Source organism: Corythoichthys intestinalis, chromosome 11, assembly GCF_030265065.1.
Source record: "Corythoichthys intestinalis isolate RoL2023-P3 chromosome 11, ASM3026506v1, whole genome shotgun sequence".
In the NCBI taxonomy this organism is placed as follows: domain Eukaryota; kingdom Metazoa; phylum Chordata; class Actinopteri; order Syngnathiformes; family Syngnathidae; genus Corythoichthys; species Corythoichthys intestinalis.
In genome coordinates, this window is record NC_080405.1 from 26,130,748 (window position 1) to 26,152,581 (window position 21,834).

At 37.4% G+C, this 21,834-nt stretch overlaps 1 protein-coding gene across 4 annotated transcripts in view; it reads left to right on the forward strand.

The window, feature by feature from the left end:
* Positions 1 to 21,834, forward strand: part of aff2 (AF4/FMR2 family, member 2) — a 263,824-nt gene that overhangs the window by 214,328 nt on the left and 27,662 nt on the right. For 3 of the 4 annotated variants that reach the window (XM_057849435.1, XM_057849438.1, XM_057849437.1), the window contains 6 exons: positions 3,037 to 3,154; positions 5,255 to 5,360; positions 5,439 to 5,589; positions 7,824 to 8,039; positions 8,131 to 8,335; positions 17,885 to 18,904. In XM_057849435.1, coding sequence (XP_057705418.1) covers positions 3,037 to 3,154; positions 5,255 to 5,360; positions 5,439 to 5,589; positions 7,824 to 8,039; positions 8,131 to 8,335; positions 17,885 to 18,904 — 1,816 coding nt within the window. The remainder of the gene's footprint in view (positions 1 to 3,036; positions 3,155 to 5,254; positions 5,361 to 5,438; positions 5,590 to 7,823; positions 8,040 to 8,130; positions 8,336 to 17,884; positions 18,905 to 21,834) is intronic. The other variant, XM_057849436.1, reaches the window with a different exon arrangement.

A 21,834-nucleotide genomic window follows, 5' to 3' on the forward strand; every position in this document is an offset into this window, starting at 1 on the left:
CCAAAAGTATAATGAAAACTCAAATCCTTGTTATTCTACAAAGAGAGGGTTTCTTTTGTTTTTTTTTTTACCAACTGGAAAAAAAGTCAAGCTGAAAGATCATGCTAATGTAATTTAAATCCTGTAATATATTGGAATAATACAATTCCATTGTTCTTAGGAGCATGTAATGTAACTATTTTTGCTTAGGCTACATATTCATTGTATGAACGAATTGTCTCACATTTTGTCTCGTCTTGTATTCAGTCAGCTTTCCATCTTGCTGATGGCTTCTTGGGAGCATGTTTAAGCACTTTTCAATTTTGAACAAATTTCTAGTTCTTTGTCATCTTAAGGACCTTGTAATGCTACAACATGATAGCAACACGTCTCCAAACTGATAACTTTTAACAATTAAAGCAAATCCATGTGTTGCCTTAATCTGCTGACCAGTCAGCTCACCTTTCTATAATACCTTTCTATACGATGTATAGAAAACTGATAGATACAGTATATGGTGCACTTTATGATCTTTTTGACGAGAAGAGGCAATTTGGTCAATGCTGGGAAAATTCCACTGGAACATATGAGCTTTTTTAAGATGATGTACGGTATTCTTTATATTCAATTACTATTTGAAATCAGTTTGAATGATATTGGCAATGTGTTCAATAAATCTAAGCAAAAACCTCAGAAACTAAGAAGTTGTTTACATAAAATTTCCCTTTGAGTTTAATTGAATTTTCTTCTCCACAAAATACACTAAAAAGGTAAACTTCCTCAAATTTGTCATACGATATATACATTTTAAAAAGAATAAATAATATATATTTTTAGTTGTTTTGTTTTGGTTTTAGTTTACGATTGATCAGTCGATTGCTTGATCGATTGATTGATTTTGTTTTTTGTTTGTTTTGGTCTTTATTTTTGTTTTGGCTTGTTTTTCTTTTGTATTTGCTTTGCTTGGTTTTTGTATTGATTTGTTTGTAGTTTTTAATGTTGATTTTTGGTTTGTTTTTGTTTTGTTTTTACGTGTCTAAATGTGTTTACTACATCTAGAGAAATGCATTTTTAAAAAAACAACAACAACAAAAAACAGTGTTCACAACTGATGTATTCCATATTTTTCAGACTATAAAGTGCATCGGATTATTCGGCACACCATCAATAAACAGGTTTATGTTCTTACATAAGGCACATTACTGAATTCATGTACTGCAGTTGTTATTTCTTGTTTATCTTTTGTAATGTTTTAATTTTTTTATCAACCCTTTACCTGAACGTGTCGGCGGCGACACATTTATGCATATAATCTTTAAAGCCTCGTCACGCTTTAATTACATAACCCACATGCCGCTGGTTAGTCTCGTTTGAAAGTGCGGGAGTTGAGACCATTGTCCGTTTTGAAGTCAATCGACTACGTAAAACAGGAGATAATGTCATTTGACCTTTATAGTTTTATTGCCCTCATAAATAAACATTAAAACACTGTATGGACCATGTGTTTATGTCCATATTCCAATCATTTCTTGTCTTTTTCAAAATCGAAAGCACTATTAAAAATTACATATCCCAGGAGCCAATGTGAGGTCACGAAAAAAATAATAATAATAATAAATAAAAATAAACTGCCGAGCGAGGCGCCACCTATGGAGAGGGAGGTGAGGTAGCGAGCTATGGCCAGTTGGATTGAGCAAGCGACTTTGAAACCTGTGGAATGAATCGAAAACTAAATTTAGCACAAGCTAATGCATTATATCATCAACTCGAGGAAGAGGGTGGGCCAGATTTGTCGTTGTTTTCTTCGGATGAGTCGGCGAGTTGGGAAGAGTGACAGCCTGACAGCACAAACGGTGGAAGAGTGGGCTGTGTGTATGTATGTATGTATGTATGTATGTATGTATGTATGTGTATATATATATATATATATATATATGTATTTACTATTTTGCACTGTCGGTTTCCTGCATATAACCTTTTTCGACCACAGAATGTAGAAAGGACAAAAACGCCTATGACCATACCTGCCTTTTCGGTTGAATTATCAAATATAAAACTATTGAGTCTCATTTTTTTCTGTTGAATTTTTATCCGAACAAGTAGAATAAATATTATCAAGCTTCAAAACGTTTCGTTGAGCATGTTTGGTTTTGAAAAAAACATTTGGGATTTTTTTGGAGGGGGGTCCAAAATGTTGATCATAATTGGTCATTGACGAAAACAACAGTTTGGCCGATAAGGTTATGGTGTCCTGAAAAAACAGACCCAAACAGGCCACTGTGAACAACTTTTTCTTTGAAATATGAAGGCAGCATCAAAGGTATGCAAATTCGGATAAAGCAGGCTCCGGTGTTAATAGGGTTAATTTATTAATTGGTTTATTTATGGGTTTGATGAATGATGAATGTGTGTCTTGAGCACTTTAATCGAGCAGTATAATACAATTATGCTCGCACAAAAGTAGGTGTACAATCATTAATCAGAAAGAGGCCCTCTGGATTTTAATTGCACCTTATTGTCAGAAAAATATGAAAGTATTGTCATTTTGTAGGAACTTCACACAGTTGTCTGGAATAATATTTTGTTTAGATACTATAAATACAGGAGAAGAAGTGTAAAAGAGTTGCGTGTGACATGCAATGCAACTACAATGTTCTTTTTTGCATATTGCCAAGGGTGAAAAATGGTGGCGTTGGAAATCCTGCTGTACTTTTCTTTTCAACTTTGAATATATGAGTAAATATGTGGTTAACTGCCTGAACAGTAGCTTAACTTGCAAAGGCTCCATATTTAATTGTCAAGAATGGCATTAATTGACAAGCATTGTATGTATGAATAAATGTAGTGAATAGATATCTTGACTCATATTGAGTCCAGACTTGGTGACAGATATACAGGAGAGGGTGAACGACTCTACTTGTAAATTGTGTTGTACCCCTGTTAGCGATGTAAGACGACATGAATGAGCTTTGCTTTGTGTCAAGTGAATCAATCGCTGTCTATTGTTTTGCTACTGTGACATGTAGATTAAATCTGTCTACTCTCTGTCCTCTAAAGTGGCGCATCGGGGAGCAGCAGTGAGTCGGAGAGCAGCTCCGAGTCGGACACAGACGAATCTGAGAGCAGCTCCAGTGACAGCGAGTATAACCAGGCCACCCGAACCAACTCCCCTGAGGTACCTTAAAAAGCATGCGTGTTTGTCAACTATGGACTGCAAAACACATGCAAAACACACATTTGGCAGTCCTTGTTTCAAGAATGAATGTCCAAGATTGTGAGTTATACTAATTGGATCTTTTTCTTATCTTGTCCTATTAGAAACTGAATTTTAAACACGTTGGTCTACCTGTCTGTATGTCATCATGCCTGGCGCTGGTCTTAATATTCCCTTTACTCATGTTGCTGAATACGTTGAGCCAAAAACAAATGCTGTGTCTGTCTACCTAAATTCATTTATTGGTCGTCAAGCATACATAGGGGAGAATAGGTTTGGTTGACACAATTGTTACTCTTTCATGAAGATTTTCCCATCAACTTGTTTCAGTGTAGTCATTAATTTGTTACTGAAAAGCTTAATACTGTATCTTTTGTTCGATTTGACATCCTTTTCACTTTTCATCTCTTTCCTCTATTTATTATCTATCATAGACAACCTGACACTTTGTGACAAGCATCCCTCTTGTGGGGTTTATTCTAATAAATAAATCATATTAACAAGAATACATTATAGCTTTGCCTTTAAATTAGAAGTTTTATAAAGTTGCTTCAACAACATTCATCCATCCATCCATCATATCAATTTTTCAAGTTATTGTGTACAAACAAGTACCGTAATTTTCGGACTATAAGCCACCACCCACCAAATTTGACACGAAAACGGCATTTGTTCATAGAAAAGCCACACTGAACTATAAGCCGCAGCTGTCCTCAATGTATTACGGCATATTTACACCAAAAGGTATTAACCGGCAACACTTGACAGCTGCATCATAAAACTGTCATAAGACCAAATGAACCACCATGAAACTTTGAACCAGTTGGCTGCAAAGCTTCATTGCTTGAATAAGCTTCATTTGCTTCATTCCCAATGGGGAGACAGTCGACCTCTGCTGCCACCTGCTGTCAACACTGATGTCATCCAACATGCTTCTTAGCATGCATAGCAGTGCTACAGATGTAAATAACAATCACAATTCATGTTCTGTGTTAATTATTTCTTCAGTTACTGTTCCAGTTGTTTCATTAATTGCTAGTTAGGGTATTTGGTATTGGTATTATCTAACTTTTGAATTGATGTAAAAGATCTGAACTGAGCACAAATGGAGTTAGTGACATATTTTGCCGAATGATACTTAATGGCGTCTGTCATAAGGATCCATTAATACCCATGATAGTGTCATGTTTTAATTAATACATTCTTATGGCAGTCTTATGAAGCCGCTGTCAAATAAAGTGTTGCCTATTAACCCAAATAAATTAACAAATAAGCTGGACTGGACTATAAACCGCAGGATTCAAAATGAGGGAAAAAAACTCTTATAATCTGAAAATTACAGTAGTCATCGCACTTAAGAACTCATCTAGGCGTATTCAACACAAAAGTAAATTGAGTCTAGAACTGAATATCAGCATCTTATCTAATTGCTTTTCACAGTCAGAACGACTGACAGAATTTGCGCTCTCCAAATATGCAAAGTTGGTGTGCCCACTGTCTGCACAATAAACTCGAGACTGTCGTGTTTTACTGCCTTAAATTAGTTTTGTTTTCCAGAGGTTTTTTTATTACTATTAATAATTATATTGATATCATGTTCACGAATGAGATCTGCTTGAAAACAATTTTACTGTTCCCTGCACATGACAGTAAAAATGCTTAAAAGCCTGTGAGACTTGTTGATGGTAAGGCAACCAATGCCAACTCCAATTTTTGGCTGAAAGATAAACTAAGAGCAAATGGTTAGTTAGAGAATGTCAATCAAAACTTTAGCTTAGTCCTCTTACTTTACCTCATTCTTTAATTATTACACTTTCATAACTAGAAACCCATTTTGTAAAAGTGCATAAAAAAATAATAGTAAGTGGGCTTCAAATTTTGAAATTGCCCTCAAAAATTGTAATTGCTTCTTACCTCAAAGTGAATTGAGATTTTAGATTTTTTTTTTTTTGTTTTTATGGCACAATCCTTATTGCTGTGTGACAACCAACCTTGTTCTCCCTTACCTGAATAAAGATGCACATGCATGCTACATGTAAAATATGTGTTGCTACCCTTTAGCCTGAGCCATCCTCAACGAACAAGTGGCAGCTGGACAGCTGGTTAAACAAGGTCCAAGCTCAAACTAAACCCCTGGTGGCTCCCCAGAAAGATCATCATGGAGCAGGTTGGTAAACATGCTCCCAAATGTAAAGGTGTCTACATCTAAGGTTGCTCTAATGTGCTGTAACGGTCCCCTGCCCAGGTTCTGTCACCCGAAGTCAGGAAACATTCCCACAGCGCAGCGAGGCAGCAGGAGTTGGTGCCGCAGCCAAGACTAAACCCCTCGGGTCCAGTGGCGCTGCTCTTCCCGCAGTGCCAGCAGTGGAGCACAAAGATGCCAGGGGAACATTCTGGTACCAACATCATTTAATATTGGTTTCAAAATATTTTATGTAAAATGTCTTCCAAGATTTGTATTTAAGGTTTATTGACCTCAGTAGTGAATTGACATGCTATTTTCTTAACTGTACCATTCCCATTAACTCACTGGTGTCAAACTTTAGGCGCGGGGGCCAGATCTGGCCCACCACAGAATCTTTTGCCTGCAAAAGTAAATCATCTGCATCACATTCTTGTTTCTTGCTAAAAGGGCAAAATGTAATGGGTGAAAGTGGGACGGAACGCCATTCTGGTATAAAACTTGGGGGCGGAACGATGCTTAAATCCCGAAAATATGATGGCAACTGTCAAACCTCCATGTTAAAAAAACTGCCAGGCTGCCACACACGCATCTCCAAAATAGAAAACAATCTACTAACATCAGATTTACAAACACAAGTGTTAAAAACAAGCCTAATAAAGAGCTTGTGTAATGTCAGCCGTTTCCACTGATATTTATTATTTATTTATTCCACGGAGTTCTCCCAGCATGTGTATTTGATGAGTTTGACAAGACAGTCGACTCGCGTCAATGTGCACATGCAAACCACTCTGCCTGGACTCCAGTTGTCCTTTCAATTGGTTGACATACTGACATGTGAGCAGCATGGATAGTTAGCTCTGATTGATTCAAATGCACGTTTCTGGGAAAACAAAAAGAAAATAACAAGGTTGTTGATTTAATGCGATAAAAAGGGCAATGCAACGGAAATTTGATCAGATCTTTAAGAGAAAGAAAAGTATTGAAGAGGCTTTTTTATTTTTATTTCATTTTATTTATTTATCTTTTATTTTATTTGCTCCGATGGGGAGATTCAGAACTTCTGACCCCAGAATTAATCAACAGAAAATTCTGATTTTTTTTTTGTTTTTTTTTTTGAAAGCTTCATGTGGTCGTTAAACATAGTATAATTTAAAAAAAACTCAAACCATTTTTTAAAATTAATTTGTATCATAAATACTACATTAAGCATTTCACACAGTTATTGTGGTAAAACAAATATAACTGAAGTGAAATTGAACACAATAAGGTTTAAAACAACTTTTTTTACTGCAATGAGGTCCAGAAATGCTTGTCTCAAATGTGATACATTTGGCAATATAGTTAATGTGCACTTTGGACTTATTTTTGTTCATTTACTTATGTTAGGTCACCTATTTATTTCCTTATTAATATTTATATAGATTAAAAAAAAAAGTCAATGTTTGCGTTATCTTCAAATGCCTTTACTGTGCATAATGTAAGTCATTTGTACTTATTTTGTTCATGTATGTTACTCTTTTTTAGTAATATATAAGTCAATGTCTGCATCATCTTTTCAATTTTAATGTACTGTACATACGATGTTCTCAAGTACTTTAAATTGAGGTTTTTTCATTTTGATGTGAAGAAATCAGGGAAAATAAAAATTAGAAGATGGACGTTGGGGTAACTATGGGTTTTTTTGGAAACTATTGCACATCATTGAAAAAAAAATAGAATTTTACAGAAATCAATTTGTCATGTATGCCTTGTGACAGTAAGTGTAATGCAAATAAAAAAAAAAATTCTGGCTCTGTGGCGACATTTAATGTCAGGGAAGCCACTTTCACCCCCGCAAATTGCCTAATGATGTCTTTTTTTTTTTTTTTTTTTTTTTAATTAATAAATGAATGGAATAGTTGTTAAACAAAATGTTTGTACATACTTGTGATTAAAAAAAAAAAAAAAATCTGTTGTATTTGTAGGCATATGGGCATACATACATTTCTGGAGTTGCAGTCATAATAGCCCTGAGAGGGAAACCATAACGATGTGGCTCGTGACAAAAAATAGTTTGCCCCCCCTCGCATTAACTCATTGGCTGCCTCTGACAGTGATAGATTAACCAGTGTTGTGCTGAAAATGAACAGATTTTACATTGCCCTCACAGTACAGTAACTTTGGCATAATACCACTTATAAAACTGAGACTAAGGAAACAGATCAACAACATTCTTTCTGTCCTAACGGCTTCATTGGTATGTCATTAATGTACTCATGGGCTGCCATTGACAGCGATAGACATCCACTCCATTTTGACTGGTACTCTCCAAGTCAAGATGGACGTCTATCGCAGACAATTGCAACGAAATCTCCCTATTAAAAAGATTTGATGTTTATCGCTGTGAGTGACAGTAAAATAAGTTAAAAACATCAAAGAGAAATCCATCATGTTTGTGTCTCACAGCCCTGGCAGAGAGAAGACGAAGGCCAAACTCAGCCAGAAGGCATCGGGGGAAGGACAGAGGTCAAAGATTAGGCTGTCACCAGGACTGATGTCTGGACAAGAGGTCAGCACACCGAGGAGGACCACTACAGGAAAGAAACAGCCCAGACGGACAGAAAGGTCGAACAGTGTGGAGGATAATCAGAGTCAGACATGGAACAGATCAAACCAACAAAGGTAAAGAGGAATGACGATACAAAAAGACTTGTGTCTTAGTTTCTTACATTTTTTTCCCTTTATAATGACACTGGTGTAAAAATTTCATTAGCAGCCCTGCAGTGAGGGAAAAAGAGATTTACCCTGCTTCCTCCCTGGAGCATCAGAACACTTCCAGGGTGCGAACCAAGACCCCCAATGGGAAAACCGCTCCCAGGAAAGAACCTCGCAGTTCTGCCATCTCTAACAACATAGTTGTACAACCTGTAGCACTACAGCAAACCACTGTGCCAGTACCTACTGTCAGTTTAAATCAGGTTAGTGTGTGTTTATGTGTGTGTGTGTGTCATCATCACTGTCAACAATGGCAGAAAGAGGTGTTATTTTTCAGTATTCAATGAGCATTTGAGCTTTATTGTTCTTAGATAGCTTAAGAACTATTCTGAATCAATATCTCCCAGTTTTGTCGTACAATTGAAAGACAGTTTAAGAGTAAAACAGAGAAAGAGATAAAAATGTTACTTATTATACTACAAACACGCATTCATAACACGGTAAAATTGTGCATTAGCTATTATTATCAATATTATCAATATTGTTATGATGTTGTTTATTGACAATTCATACCTAGCAAAGGTGGAGGGGGGCTAGATGCACCCTCTGTCTTCATTTTGTGTGGCCCACGAAAGTAGACAGTAAAAACACCATGTTTTTTTCATTACAATGAAATTTAAATCAAATGTTAATTTAATTGATGACTAAAGAAATCAGAGATTACATAATATTTATCCCTTTTTATCGACATTTAAAGAAATAAATAAACATGGTTTAGAAAATGCAGAGAATAATAATAATAATAATAATAAATAAATATTTAGAGGCTTTTTAATTTACACAAATATACATATATATTTATATGGCGGAAAGCACTCTGGTGACTTGAAGTTCCGCTCTGAGACCCGCAATTTGGCCAGATTTCAAAATTGTTCTATATGCATGTGTGATACATCGCTGGAAAGCTTAAAATCTCAATTTTGAAAAGGAGGGCATTTTTAAAAAAAAAAAAACTGACACCCTTAAACCCTAACTCGAGGTGAGAGCATGAGACACCATGATTTTAACGAGATATTATCGCGTACTTACCTAGTATCGATCTAAAAACTCTCTGTAGCATGTCTCACTGAGTGTCAAGGCAAAGCTCTGAATGGCCACAGCCGGACTTTTTGAGGATTTTATGGGTGAAACGTGGTACTATAACAGGGATCGCAATGCAAAAATCACAGACATCAAGGAGTGGTCGAGATTTTCTTTTTCAAATATTTACCCTTTTAAAGGTTTTTTTTTTTTCCAATTTTTATTTATTTGGATCCATTATTTATCATCTGAAATGATGGGGAAAATGCAACAGTAACAAAAAGAATACAATTCAGCGATAATTATGGGTTAGATATCCGTGACCTGTTAACGGACACTACTTTTTTCATTGTGGTGTAATTTGTTTAAAAGTTTAAAATGTGCTAGTGAATAATTTTATAAAGTTGTTTTTATTTTTAAACTAAATATTAGAAATCAATTAATGATTCTAAGCTAAAAATCATAGAAATTTCAAATAATAAATATAATTACTTACGGTACGTTCTTTTTATGGATGAGTTAAAACAAAAGTGGTTGCGCAGTGTCTGTAAACGGAGCTCTCCAGGGTAAAACAAACAAATTAAAAATAGTTTGGGGGCTTAATACACCATGAAACTGCTATGGCAGTATGTGGACATCAAACACAACCGTTATTTTGGCTTAAAATAGAGCAGTTTATTTTAAAGAGGGGTGCAAGAGCAGATACTGATTTTTCAGCCTAGTCTGTGTTTTCTGCCACATATAAATGAAAAAAATAAATTTAAAAATATATATAATTTTCATTTTCATTTTTTTTAATGAAAAACAACATATTGGCTGTTTTTCTCTTTTTTTTTTTTTTTTTTTTTAATTCAAAAAATTCAAAGCAAATAAGAGAGTAGCACTCTCAAAGCAGCCTAAGCAGCCAAATTCAAAGCATCGTCATATTTTTGACCTCTGTAACACTTGCAAACGCGATGCTACTTTGCTAGGTGGCTCCAATAATACCTGACTGTTGCCGATAGCCTACAAGCTACACCTCATGATGCTTCTGTAGATATCACATATATACAGAACTAGATGCGAATGACAGACACGGCTGCATTAGCAACATGTATAATATAGAACTAGATGCGTTAGTAAACCGCCGCCATCTTAAAGCAGTAGACTTCTAAGGATGGCTCTGTTGTAGAGAACCTTACTAGCGAAACTAAGTAACTTTTTATCTAAAATGCCCCTAAATCGGCAAAACCTTGACTTAATCTATCTTTAAATGATTAAATAGTTTCAAAACTTACATCAAGTCAAAAGTAGACAGAAGGGAACTAATGCAATAATGGGAGCAATTTTAACAACTTCAACAGTTGATTCACAACATTAAATGACTTTCACACATAGCAAAGGTTACTATCTAGTTATCGCAATATCCGAAATACCCCTGTGTCTAGTTAAGTTTAGGGTAAAGAATTGGGCTAGGGCCAATTGTCCTAAAAAAAACATTTAAACTTCACATTGTGCGACCTGTTTTTGTTTTTTTGTTTTGTTTTGTTTTGTTTTGTTTTTGTGTGTGTGTGTGTGTGTGGGGGGGGGGGGGGGTCCAAAAAAAAAGTTGAAAATTACCACCAGTTATTTTGCCAAGTAACTAATTACTATTACATTCAGGTAACTGAGTTTCTAACGCAATTTCTTTTTGGGAGAAGTAATTTGTAACTGTAATTAATTACGTTTTTTAAAGTAAGATTAACAACACTGATCATCACTGCTGTTTCATATTACAAACATATCCACCTTCCTGTGTGGAGTTTGCATGTTCTGTCCTGTGTGGGATTTCTCCGGTTACTCTGGTTTCCTCCCACATCCCATGTGTGAATGTTTGTTTGTCTCATTGTGCCTGCGATTGGCTGGCAACCACGCCTACTGCCCGTAGTTAGCTGGGATAGGCTCCAGCACCCCCACAACCCTCATGAGTATAAGTGGCATGGAGAAGTAATGAATTAATCCTGCAAGTTTGTCAATAATCCTTTTAAATGTTCTTGATTTATCTTGAAGACAAACAGAAACACGAAACCGAATGCATAACTTCGGCCCTCTGCAGGTTTTACCTACTGGCGAAGGTGAAAACATACAAGAGCTTAATTGCTATTAAGAGGATCAAAAAAGAGGATTCGGAACAATTTTAGGTCAAAGCGTCTCCAAAAATATTAATCGACTCTCAAAATATTTGTTGATTTATTTTCTAATCAGTTTGTGAACATACAGTAATTTCAATGTGGATTCTTTAAATAAACAAGCCATCAAAACGCTTCTAAATCTTACCAAACCCCTCAAGTCAATTTGACACATCAAAGATCAATACAGGCACCTTTAGAGGAACACAGGAAGTAACGATCACTTTACGCACCGCTGACGGTGTGTTGTGTTGTAGACTGGCTCACCTTTTGAGCTTTGTGTTTGATGCCTTTGAAAACGCCGGAATAAAAAAGGCAAATTCCATATCGCAAATGAAAAGATACTGTATGACCTCATTCATGACCTCAACAACAAGCGAAAAGCAACTAATCTGTCATGCCGAAAACACAGACATGACCTTCACATCTTCTACTTTTTCTGCAGCGTATAATTCCGTTAAGCAGTCATAGGTTCAAACCACAAAACTGCCTTTGTTACTTGGCTTTATGTTTTCCAACATTAGCTGTTCTCAAGGAAACAAATCAAGCGCAACATATTATTTTTATTTATTCCGCAAAAGGCTTGACCTGGGTTAATGACATTGGCTTAATTAGGTAGAAAGGGTCTAGTTTGCACTGTATACGGATAATTAAATCCTAGAATTTAGTTTTAAGATTAAAATTTTGTTAGTTTTGCAGATGGCATGGTCCGCTTTTACAATTTGAAAAGTCTGGTAAATGGCAAGATTGCCTCATAATTTACATGTGACAGACATCATCTTTCATTTGCTTGTGTGTTGTGTGCATTGGAGAGCCAAAACATGTTTCGTTTGACAGAAAAACACGTCTGTCTGCTCTGTCTTATTTGCATTTAATTATCATATGCGGTTAAAAATATATTATTTAGCTTTCTTTGGCAGGTTGTGCAGCAGATGGCAAATACAGGCGCAAAGTCAGAGAAATTAAAAAAAAAAAAAAAAAAAACTGCACTACTAATTACGTGATTTGCAAATTGGAGACTTTGGAGAACTATTGTATGCGACATATATCAGTAAAAACAATCATTTCAAATCATAATGGGCTCATCATTTTCATTATGATGTCTTGTACCACAACAACTCAAGATTGATCAGCCCTGCCACATCATTTTGTGTGGTCCCCAAAGGAAATCTTGTGAGTCTACTTCATATTTCTCGGAAAAATAAAACAATTTCTGTTGGCCGCATTGAAAGATTGAGGTCTAAAGAAATGAGAAAATATTTCATGTTTTTCACCATTTAAAAAAAATTTTGAAAAGTTCCTTATAATAATGAACAGAATATTTCCATTTTACCCATTTTTCTTTCTTAATGTAAAACATGTTTTTTATGTTTTTTTCTTAAAAGGACTCCAGAAAAAAATAAAATAAACCACTTTACTTTTTTCCATTTCAATAAAAAACTGATAAAAATTCAAAGAGAATATAGTGGTACCTTTTCGACATCCAACATAAAATTTGACTGGCCATTTGTTTCTACATCCGACGACATGCTCGAAATACGACGATTTTTGACAGCGCCGCAGTTTCTTAGTTTTGCCGGAAGACGGACGCACGGCTGATTTTCTTGTGAAAGAAACCAACACTGGATTCATAAAGGTTAGTGCAGGTGGAGAGAAAAAAGAAAAGGTGACACTTACCATTGAAATGAAGATGTGAATAATAGTAAAATATAAGCATGGTGTGTGCATCCATGAACTGGGTCGACAATAGGGCCAAATGTCAATCTCGACCGGAGGTCCTCCTTCGTTCGCCAGTCTTTATAAGTTATGGTGACAATTCTAATTGTGGTAACATCGCCAAAGAAATCACCAGCTTCGTCCGGTTTCTAATCATTTATTCCATCAACTCGCCTAGTGTCCACTGCTATTGACGCCAGCATCACAACAGAAAATAAAATAGCGCTCTCTTGCTCACCGTCACTTCAGGCCCACGGTGTGTTCAGGTACAGCAAAAAAGTCTGCAACATTAGAACCCGATTTGTTACATTATTACAGGTACTGCTATTATTATATTATTGTTATTCTGATTTTTATTCATAATTTATATGTTTTGCTCTTTGTAATTGCTATTTGCAATAGTAACAGTAAAAGTAACAGTATTTATTAATTAACTTCGTATGTAGAGGTACCACAGTGGTACCTCTACATACAAAGTTAATTCGTTCCAGGACCTTGTTTGTAAATCGAAATGGTCATATCTTGAGCAGGATTTTCCCATAAGAATACATTATAATTCCATTCATTCTTACCACAGCATGAAAACCTACACTAAATCCTTAATAAATGCTGTTGGTACTATTGCAAATAGCAATTACATGGAGCAAAACAAATACCGTATTGGCCCGAATATAAGACGGCCCTGATTAAAAGACAACCCCCTCTTTTTCAAGACTCAAGTTTGAAAAAAAGACTTTTTGAACACCAAATTTTTATACAGAAAATAATTACAGTACATCCGAAACAAATGATTATAACAATATATTTCAGAGAAAAAGCATGTTATTTTGCCTCATTCAAATCTTAATATCTGAACATTTAAATATGTAAACTTAAGTGCAATCACATTCGTAAATGAATGGCTTCTGGTTTTTGAAATGTAAATAAACCTATCTATTGTGACAAAACAACAAAATTGAAATAAATGCATTAACCATCAAAGTGAAGTCTAACTGTAACTGCAGTCTTGAAACAAATCTGAATAAGGAAAAACATTAAAATAAAATAATGCAAACTGGTTAAACTCGTAGCTGAGATCTGTCATGACAGAACATCGCTTCAATGATATCTGGCGCCATCTAGCGTCGTGAATGGGGAGAGTAGCTAAAATCTGTCATAACAGAACATCACTTCAATGATATCTGGCGTCATCTAGCGTCGTGAATGGGTATAATGTCTTGATTGGGAATATAAAACGACCCCCTCTTTTTCAATCTTATTTCAATGCAAAAAACATTGTCTTATATTCAGGCGAATACGGTAGATTCTGATTAAAAATCGGAATAATAATATAATAATAATAATACCTGTGATAGAGGTGTGCAAAATCTCCAATTCTTAAATTATTCGCAATTCGGCCGTGGAAGATTCGAAAACGTTTCACAAACATCCAAATTCCGAATCTTGAAATATGTCAAGTAAAGCCGAACTAAAACACAGTCGGCACGGTCTTCGGGATGCAATGAGGAACGGACCGAGAGTAAACATCATGCCTGTCATTACCCGGATAATGACAATGCTCAACTCACAGCTCTGGCTTAACTCATGCCGCTAGATTAAAAAAAAAAAAAAAAGAAGAATACCTGTACCTGACTGCTGCCGTCAGCCGCTACAAACTACGTCCATGTAATGCTATGGTAGATAATAGATATCATATGTATATAGAACACTATGTAGATGCGAAATGACACACTCGACGGGGTTAGCAGCACATGTATAGAAAACTACATGCCAAATGACAGACGGTCCAGCGTTAGTAAACAGCTGCCATCTTAAAGCAGCAGACTTCCCTGGAAGGCTGTTGTAGCGAACCTTCCATGCAAACCTATTAAACTTTATTTCTAAACTACTCATAAATCGGAAAAATCTTGACTTGAAACTACAGTGGGGCAAATATGTATTTAGTCAATTTTTAGTCAAATTTCTCCTACTTGAAAAGATTAGAGAGGCCTGTAATTGTCAACATGGGTAAACCTCAACCATGACGGACAGAATATGAAAAATAAAACAGAAAATCACATTGTTTGAATTTTAGAGAAGTTATTTCCAAATTAGAGAGGAAAATAAGTATTTGGTCACCTACAAACAAGCAAGATTTCTGGCTGTCAAAAAGCTCTAATTTCTTCTAACGAGGTCTAACGAGGCTCCACTTTTACCTGTATTAATGGCACCTGTTTTAACTCATTATCGGTATATAAGACACCTGTCCACAATCTTAGTCAGTCACACTCCAAACTCCACTATGGCCAAGACCAAAGAGCTGTCGGAGGACACCAGAGACAAAATTGTACACCTGCACCAGGCTGGAAAGACTGAATCTGCAATAGGTAAAATGCTTGGTGTAAAGAAATCAACTGTGGGAAAAATTATTAGAAAATGGAAGACATACAACACCACTGATAATCTCCCTCGATCTGGGGCTCATGCAAGATCTCAGCCCGTGGCGTCAAAATGATAACAAGAGCAAAAATCCCAGAACCACACAGGGGGGACCTAGTGAATGACCTACAGAGAGCTGGGACCGCAGTAACAAAGGCTACTATCAGTAACATAATGCGCCGCCGGGACTCAAATCCTGCACTGCCAGACGTGTCCCCCTGCTGAAGCCAGTACATGTCCAGGACCGTCTGCGGTTGTTCGCTAGAGAGCATTTGGATGATCCAGAAGAGGACTGGGAGAATGTGTTATGGTCAGATGAAACCAAAAAAATAATACTTTTTGGTAGAAACACAGGTTCTCGTGTTTGGAGGAGAAAGAATACTGAATTGCATCCGAGGAACACCATACCCACTGTGAAGCATGAGGGTGGAAACATGCTTTGGGGCTGTTTTTCTGCAAAGGGACCAGGATGACTGATCTGTGTAAAGGAAAGAATGAATGGGGCCATGTATCGAGAGATTTTGAGTGAAAATCTCCTTCCATCAGCAAGGGCATTGAAGATGAGACGTGGCTGGGTCTTTCAGCATGACAATGATCCCAAACACACAGCCAGGGCAACAAAGGAGTGGCTTCTTAAGAATCATTTCAAGGTCCTGGAGTGGCCTAGCCAGTCTCCAGATCTCAACCCCATTTAAAATCTGTGGAGGGAGTTGAAAGTCCGTGTTGCCTAACGACAGCCCCAAAACTTCACTGCTCGAGAGGAGATCTGCATGGAGGAATGGGCCAAAAACCAGCAACAGTGTGTGAAAAGCTTGTGAAGAGTTACAGAAAACATTTGGCCTCCATTATTGCCAACAAAGAGTACATAACAAAGTATTGAGATGAACTTTTGGTATTGACCAAATACTTATTTTCCACCATGATTTGCAAATAAATTCTTTAAAAATCAAACAATGTGATTTTGGGGGGGGGGGGGGGGGGGTCCACATTACGTCTCTCATGGTTGAGGTTTACCCATGTTGACAATTACAGGCCTCTCTGACATTCTGAAGTGGGAGAACTTGCACAATTAGTGGTTGACTAAATACTTATTTGCCCCACTGTATCTTTAAAACAGTTTTAAACCTTTCACATGTCGAAAATAGACAGAAGGGAAATTATGGAATAACGGGAGCAATTTAAACAACTTTAACGGTTAATTTACAACATTAAGTTAATTGAATGTATTTTAAAGCTGCTGATACAAAATGGGGACTTGAGTATTTTATTTACTGTTTTGAATTGTTAACTTGATACTGAAATAGTCATTTATTTAACCTGAGAGGCTTTTTGTACAATTTTCTTAACTAATGTCCAAAACATTAAAAGCAGCTAATAGCTTGGGGGGGGGATCAATAATCGATTCATAATCGAATCGTAGCCTCTGAATCGTAATTGTAATCGAATCGTTAGGGGCCCAAAGATTCCCACCTCTAGTAATAATGTAACGAATCGTGTTCTAATGTGGCGGATGTGTTTTAAGTGGTGTACCTGAACGCACCGCGTGGCTGACTTGACAGAGTGAGAGTGGACTTTTTACTTTCACTTTTCATGTTCAGCTGTGGCGGACAGTAGGCATGTAGTCTTGCACAAGTTCTGAAATAAAAGATTAAAAACCTGATGAAACTGGCGATTTTTTGGCTATGTCACCACAATAATAATTGTCACCTTAACTTATAAAGATGGTCGAACAGAGTTCAGAGGAGGACCGTCTAGATCGTAGACATTCTCCGGCCGTATTGTCGAGCCAGCTCACGGACGTGCACAACACTCTCATATTTTTCTATCATTTTCATATTTATTTTAATGGTAAGCCTCCGCTGTTTACTTTTTTCACCACCTGCACTAACATTCTCGGAACCCATAGTGATTTCTCTCACAAGATAATCTACCATGGGTCCATCTTGCGGGAAAACAAAGAAACTGCAGCGCTTTTATAAATCGTTGTATTTCGAGCATGTCGTCGGATGTAGAAACAAATGGCCAGTCAAATTCTACGTCAGATGTCGAAAAGATCGTGTGTCGAAGTGATCATAGGTCGAGGTACCACTGTATTTACATTTCCCCCCCTTTGTTTTTGTTTTAATTAAATACATTTTTAAAAATTAAAAATATAAAAGAAGTTAAAGTACATTACATAATTATAGGCACTAAAGAGAATTTGGACAATTTTCATGTGAGCACTACCTGTAATTGATTTAATTCATTATTATAGTTGTAAATTACTTGATTCATTGATGCAGGCTTATTTGGCACACATTACAACCTTCCAAATGTAACTTTATACGTATAACTATGATATGGCCCGCAACAAATATTTTGACTTGAGTCTGAGAACACTGTCGTATAGCATCCAATGTCGCAGCAAAACATGTTAGCAACAGGAATTATCAATCCTGATTCTTTTTACAGGACAAGAGAAAGCACAGAGGCCCAAGTAGCAAAATCACACCCAAGTCCAGAGAGTTTGTTGAAACAGATTCTTCATCCTCCTCTTCGGAATGCCAGTCGGATTCAGAGCAAGCCATGAAAATCCCTGCTTTGCCGCTTCAGTCAACACGTACCGCAATTAACACGCAGTCTCAGTCCAACTCGTACACACCGCCTCTTCCCTGTTTTGGCTCGGCCAGCAGTGTGGGAAATCAGGGAGTCTTCGGGGGGAAGGGACTATGTGTCCGAGATGGTAGCAATGTGACTACCAATATCAATAGTAGCACTAGTAGCATCAGCAGTAGTGGTATTGGAAGTAATAGTAGCTGTAACACGCTAAGCATTATCAACATAAGTGGTTCTTTTGGTACTTCTGTTCCTGACCCAGGAGGGTTAGGTGAACCATGCAAGAACCTAGAGTCTATGTCACCACACTTCAGCATGGGACAAGATTTGCCTCTTTCCCCTCTAACAGAATACCTTGAGATTCAGAGTCTATGGGTGAAAATTGACCTGAGCTTGATCAACAGGGTGCCAGGACAGGGTTTTGGTCAAATATCTAGGGTGGGTGTAATAGAACGCGAAAGGGTCATGGTATCAGACAGAGAGAGACAAAAACAGGCTGACAGAGAGTGGCAAGGGCTCAGGGAAAGAACAAAGTTACCTAAAGGGGAACAGCAGAATGAAGAAAATGAATCATTAGTGCAGGATACAGAGAGGCTATGTAATGGCAACAGATCAACAGAGAGGGATAGGCAGATGGACAGAGAGGACAGAGAAAGGTTCAATTTAGGAGAAAGAGACAAGGTGGCAGAGAGAAGAGAGAAGGCATGTCAGGGGCTCAGGGTCCCAGACAATCCCCCTGTGCAGGAGAAGAGTATTCCAAGGCTGCCCGGCAGGACGGAGAGAGGAGAGAGTGAAGGAAAACACAGGAGGCAAGCGAGTGGCAGCATGGTAGCACCGACAGAAAGGCACACCAGCAAGAGCAAGAGAAAACACAAGGTAGAATATTGTTTGGATTTTATTCAAACTTTGGTTGCACACCTGAATTGTTATTTGTCCATCCAATAAGCAGTTTATCAATGAAATAATAGTAAACCAAGCATCCAATAAGCGGTTTATCAATGAAATAATAGTAAACCAAGTACTTAATGCATACTGTACATACTGTCATGTGAAAAAATGAGGACACCCCATTAAATATTCAGTTCTTTATTAAGAAATGTTTACAGATCAAAGTCTGATCTTATTTTTCTTTATCTCTGGAGAAGAAAGTGATTTAATTGCAGGTAAACAACAAAACTTAACATTGTTTTACTTATTAAACCAAATATATCAACAAAAATACATATTCTAACTGAGGAAAAAGTTAGGACACCCTACCACCTAATAGTTAGTCTTACCCCCTTTGCCTGAAATAACTTCAGTGAGACGCATCTACCAGTCTTTGACATCGGTCTGAAGAAAGTTTGCCCCACCCCTCAACGCAGAATACTTTCAACAGTGACTGACTGTTGAAGTGAGAGAAAACAGCATGGTGAGATCAAGGGAGCTGTCTGAGGCCTTCAGAAAGAAGATTGTAGATGCTTATGAGTCTGGTAAGGGATTTCAAAAGATCTCAAAATAATATAAAAAGCGCCATTCCACTGTCCGGAAAATAGTCTACAAGTGGAAGACATTCAAAACAACTGCCAACATGTCCAGGTCTGGCCATCAAAGCAAGTTCACCCTGAGAGCAGACCGCAAGATGCTAAAAGAAGTCTCCAAAAACCCAAAAATGTCATCACGGGACCAACAGCAGGCTCTTGCTACTGTTGATGTGAAAGTGCATGCCTCTGCAATCAGTAAGCGACTACACAAATTTAACATTCATGGGAGGTGTGCAAGGAGGAAACCTTTGCTCTCCAAGAAGAACATTAAGGCCAGACTGAGGTTTGCTAGAGTGAATGTAGACTAAGAACAGGACTTGTGGAATAATGTTCTTAGGACAGACGAATCTAAAATTGAATTATTTGGACACCAGAACAGAGGGCATCTTTGGCGTGAACCCAATGCAGGATTCCAAGAAAAGAACCTCATACCAACTGTGAAGCATGGAGGTGGAAGTGTGATAGTTTGGGGAAGCTTTGCTGCAGCAGTACCTGGCGAGCACACCATCATAGAATCCACCATGAATGGCGTACCGCACACATGCTATTTTTAGACCGTGACGTCGCATCGTAAAGCGGAAGTAAAGCCGAAGTGGGACATTATAGGCCCACCCTCGCATAGAAACAACGTAATTTGTGCTACTTTTCGCCGGTAATCTTTCAAAAACAATCATGCCGATCACACATTGCTTTTTTGGAACTTGTAGAAACGACTCTGGACATTACGACATATGAAGGATGTTTTTTTCACACGTTTCCGGAAATCAAAAACTCGGGAGGAAAAATGTGAAGACCGAATCAACTTGCACGGACTTTTACACCAGCTCGGTGAATCCATTCATATTTCATATGCAGTAAACATTTCGTTGGGTTGGCATGGTCTTTCAGAGGACAAAGTGGGTAAGCCATTTTTATATTTTTAACTTATTTTTGTAAGTGAAAATAAATGATAGAATTAAGATTTGTTATCAATGAAAACATTTAAAGTGTTCGTTGGCTGTCACTGAGTAGCATTTGCGATCGCTACACAAAGCTAACTAAATTATCCCCAAGAACGGTCAGAGACGTAGGACAACCAGAGGATATATAAGAAAGACAGGGCTGATGGTAAAGGATAGCTTGTTGAAACAGGAAAATGTCATTGTCAGTTGCGTCGATAAAAAAGCTAAGGCTATGCTTAGATCGGCTCGTTATATTCGTCTTTTTCAGCCTTCGACACTCAAGCCATCTCTTTAACTGAACATTTTTATGTTCTTCCACATCTTTGCCAGTGAATTTGGCACCAGGCACATCATTTTCGGAGAGAATTATTAGGTTGAACTCTGTAAACATCTCCTTCGTACACGATTTCCATTCATTTCCTATTTGTGACAAATGGTAGCTTGTCCCTACTTAGCAACAGTAGCTAATGTCATAAATATTAATGAATGGAAGTGACGTGTTGCTTGCGGTACGCCATTCTATCGTGTATCAGAGGGTGCTTGAGGAAGATGTGAGATCATCTGTGAAACAATTAAAGCTGAAGCGACACTGGACCCTGCAACATGACAATGACCCAAAACATACCAGTAACTCTGCCAAGGACTGGCTGAAAAGAAATGGAGAGTTCCAAAGCCCAGATCTTAATCCCATTGAGATGCTGTGGGGTGACTTGAAATGGGCTGTACATGCAAGAAACCCCTCAAACATCTCACTATTGAATGTACACTGCGTTGAGGAGTGGGGCAAACTTTCTTCAGACCGATGTCAAAGACTGGTAGATGGCTACAAAAAGCGTCTCACTGAGGTTATTTTAGCCAAAGGGGGTAACACTAGCTATTAGGTGGTAGGGTGTCCTAACTTTTTCCAATATGCTATGATCCTGTCTATTGTCCCTTGCCATGAACCCGAAACAAGTTCAAACAAAGGTTGACCCTTGTGAGGCAGTAGTTTTTTTCTGTCACTATTATTCAGTAAGGGGTGTCTGCTCATCCCCTAGTGGTTGATTGACTGGCTGACTACTTGGGGATGTGCTTGATTAGATGTGCAACAGAGCCCACATTTTAAATGTAAAGTAACTCTCTTGTTAAATTGTTTTTGCTCCAAAAATTGAGATCACGATTAAATTCGATAAATTGCCTGGCCTACTAGATACTAGGAAAACTATAGTACTCGCTTTTATTAATTAATGTACTCTAACTGCAAATATTATCCACCCATGTTTTTTTTATACAGTAATTGATCACTGCCCTGAAAGTAAAAGAATCACCCCTAGCTTTAAGTGTTGTTCCTGTTGTGTTTGCA